Genomic DNA, 1,216 nt, shown 5'->3' on the forward strand with positions numbered 1-1,216 from the left:
GGCCTGGGGCCTAGGGGGTCTGGGGCCTAGGGGGGCCCTGGGCTGCCTAGGGCTGTCTGCACCGTACCCAGCAGGTCCCATCCCTCCTCCCCTCCCCCTGCTCCATTCCCCTCCTCTCCTCCTCCTCCTTCCCCCCCAATTCCTGAACTAATCATGAATGTAACACCCCCCCCCCCCCCAAACACAGAACGACAAGGGTGTGGTCAACCGGAACGTGGGCCGCCAGACGCCGCACTGCCTGTGCTACAAGGGCTACCTGGGCCACACCTGCGGGTGCGAGGGAGGTGGTGGTGGGGTGGGCGGTGGTGTGGTGTGGTGGATGAGGCGGCGGGTGAAGGCGGAGCACTCGCGGGGCTATCGCTGAATCCCCCCCAAGGCTGCTGCTTCCTGCGCGCTACGTATGTACCGTAGCTTCAAACCCGCCGCCTGCCCCCAATCCCCCAACCCTTCAAATCCTCCCACTTCCAACCCCCTGCAAGCACACACCTCCCCCACCCCCACGCCCACCCCCCACCCCACTGCCACCCCGCAGCGACCCCATGAACTCGCTCTGCCCCAACGAGTGCCGCGGCCGGGGCGCCTGCCTGCGCGGCTTCTGCCACTGCAGGTGAGCGCGGGTTGCGGAAGCTGTGTTGAAAAGCACAAGGAAAACCTATCGCAAAGACAGTGTATGCGATGTATGGGGGTAGAGATGTGGGTTGAGTTCTCGACTTGTTTCAGCTGCCGCAACCACATAGACGTACACACACACACGCACACAACACCTCTCCCCCCACACACACACCCCGCCCCTCAAAGGCCGCCGTACTGGGGTGCGGACTGCAGCCGCAGCCGCGCCTGGGCCCCCGCGCCCGCCGCCTCGCCCGTGCCCAACCGGGTGCGCCTGCGCATCTACGTGTGAGCGCGGGTGGGGTAGGGTGGGGCGGGCGGAGTGGGGCGGTGGGTGATTGGGTCGGTGATGGTGGTGGTGGTGGTGGTGGTGGTGGTGGTGGTGGTGGTGGTGGTGGTGGTGGTGGTGGTGGTGGTGGTGGTGGTGGTGGTGGTGGTGGCTTGTGTGGACGTACGGTACACACAGGGTCTTTGCGCTGTCCCGCCCTTGTGGCCTCATAGGGCTTTCCCCCCCGCCCCCTGCTTGCACGCCCACCCCACCCTCACGCCCATCCCCACCCCCACTCCCACCACCCCGCCCATGCAGGTACGACCTCCCCGCCAATTC

At 66.9% G+C, this 1,216-nt stretch overlaps 1 protein-coding gene across 1 annotated transcript in view; it reads left to right on the forward strand.

Annotated features, from left to right (window-relative positions):
• The window catches only part of CHLRE_14g632847v5 (uncharacterized protein), an 11,492-nt gene that overhangs the window by 3,588 nt on the left and 6,688 nt on the right, over positions 1-1,216 (forward strand). The window contains exons 8-11 of the mRNA XM_043070448.1: positions 188-273; positions 533-607; positions 799-897; positions 1,196-1,208. Of these exons, the coding sequence (XP_042917121.1) occupies positions 188-273; positions 533-607; positions 799-897; positions 1,196-1,208 (273 nt within the window). The remainder of the gene's footprint in view (positions 1-187; positions 274-532; positions 608-798; positions 898-1,195; positions 1,209-1,216) is intronic.

Source organism: Chlamydomonas reinhardtii, chromosome 14 (assembly GCF_000002595.2).
Source record: "Chlamydomonas reinhardtii strain CC-503 cw92 mt+ chromosome 14, whole genome shotgun sequence".
NCBI classification, from domain to species: domain Eukaryota; kingdom Viridiplantae; phylum Chlorophyta; class Chlorophyceae; order Chlamydomonadales; family Chlamydomonadaceae; genus Chlamydomonas; species Chlamydomonas reinhardtii.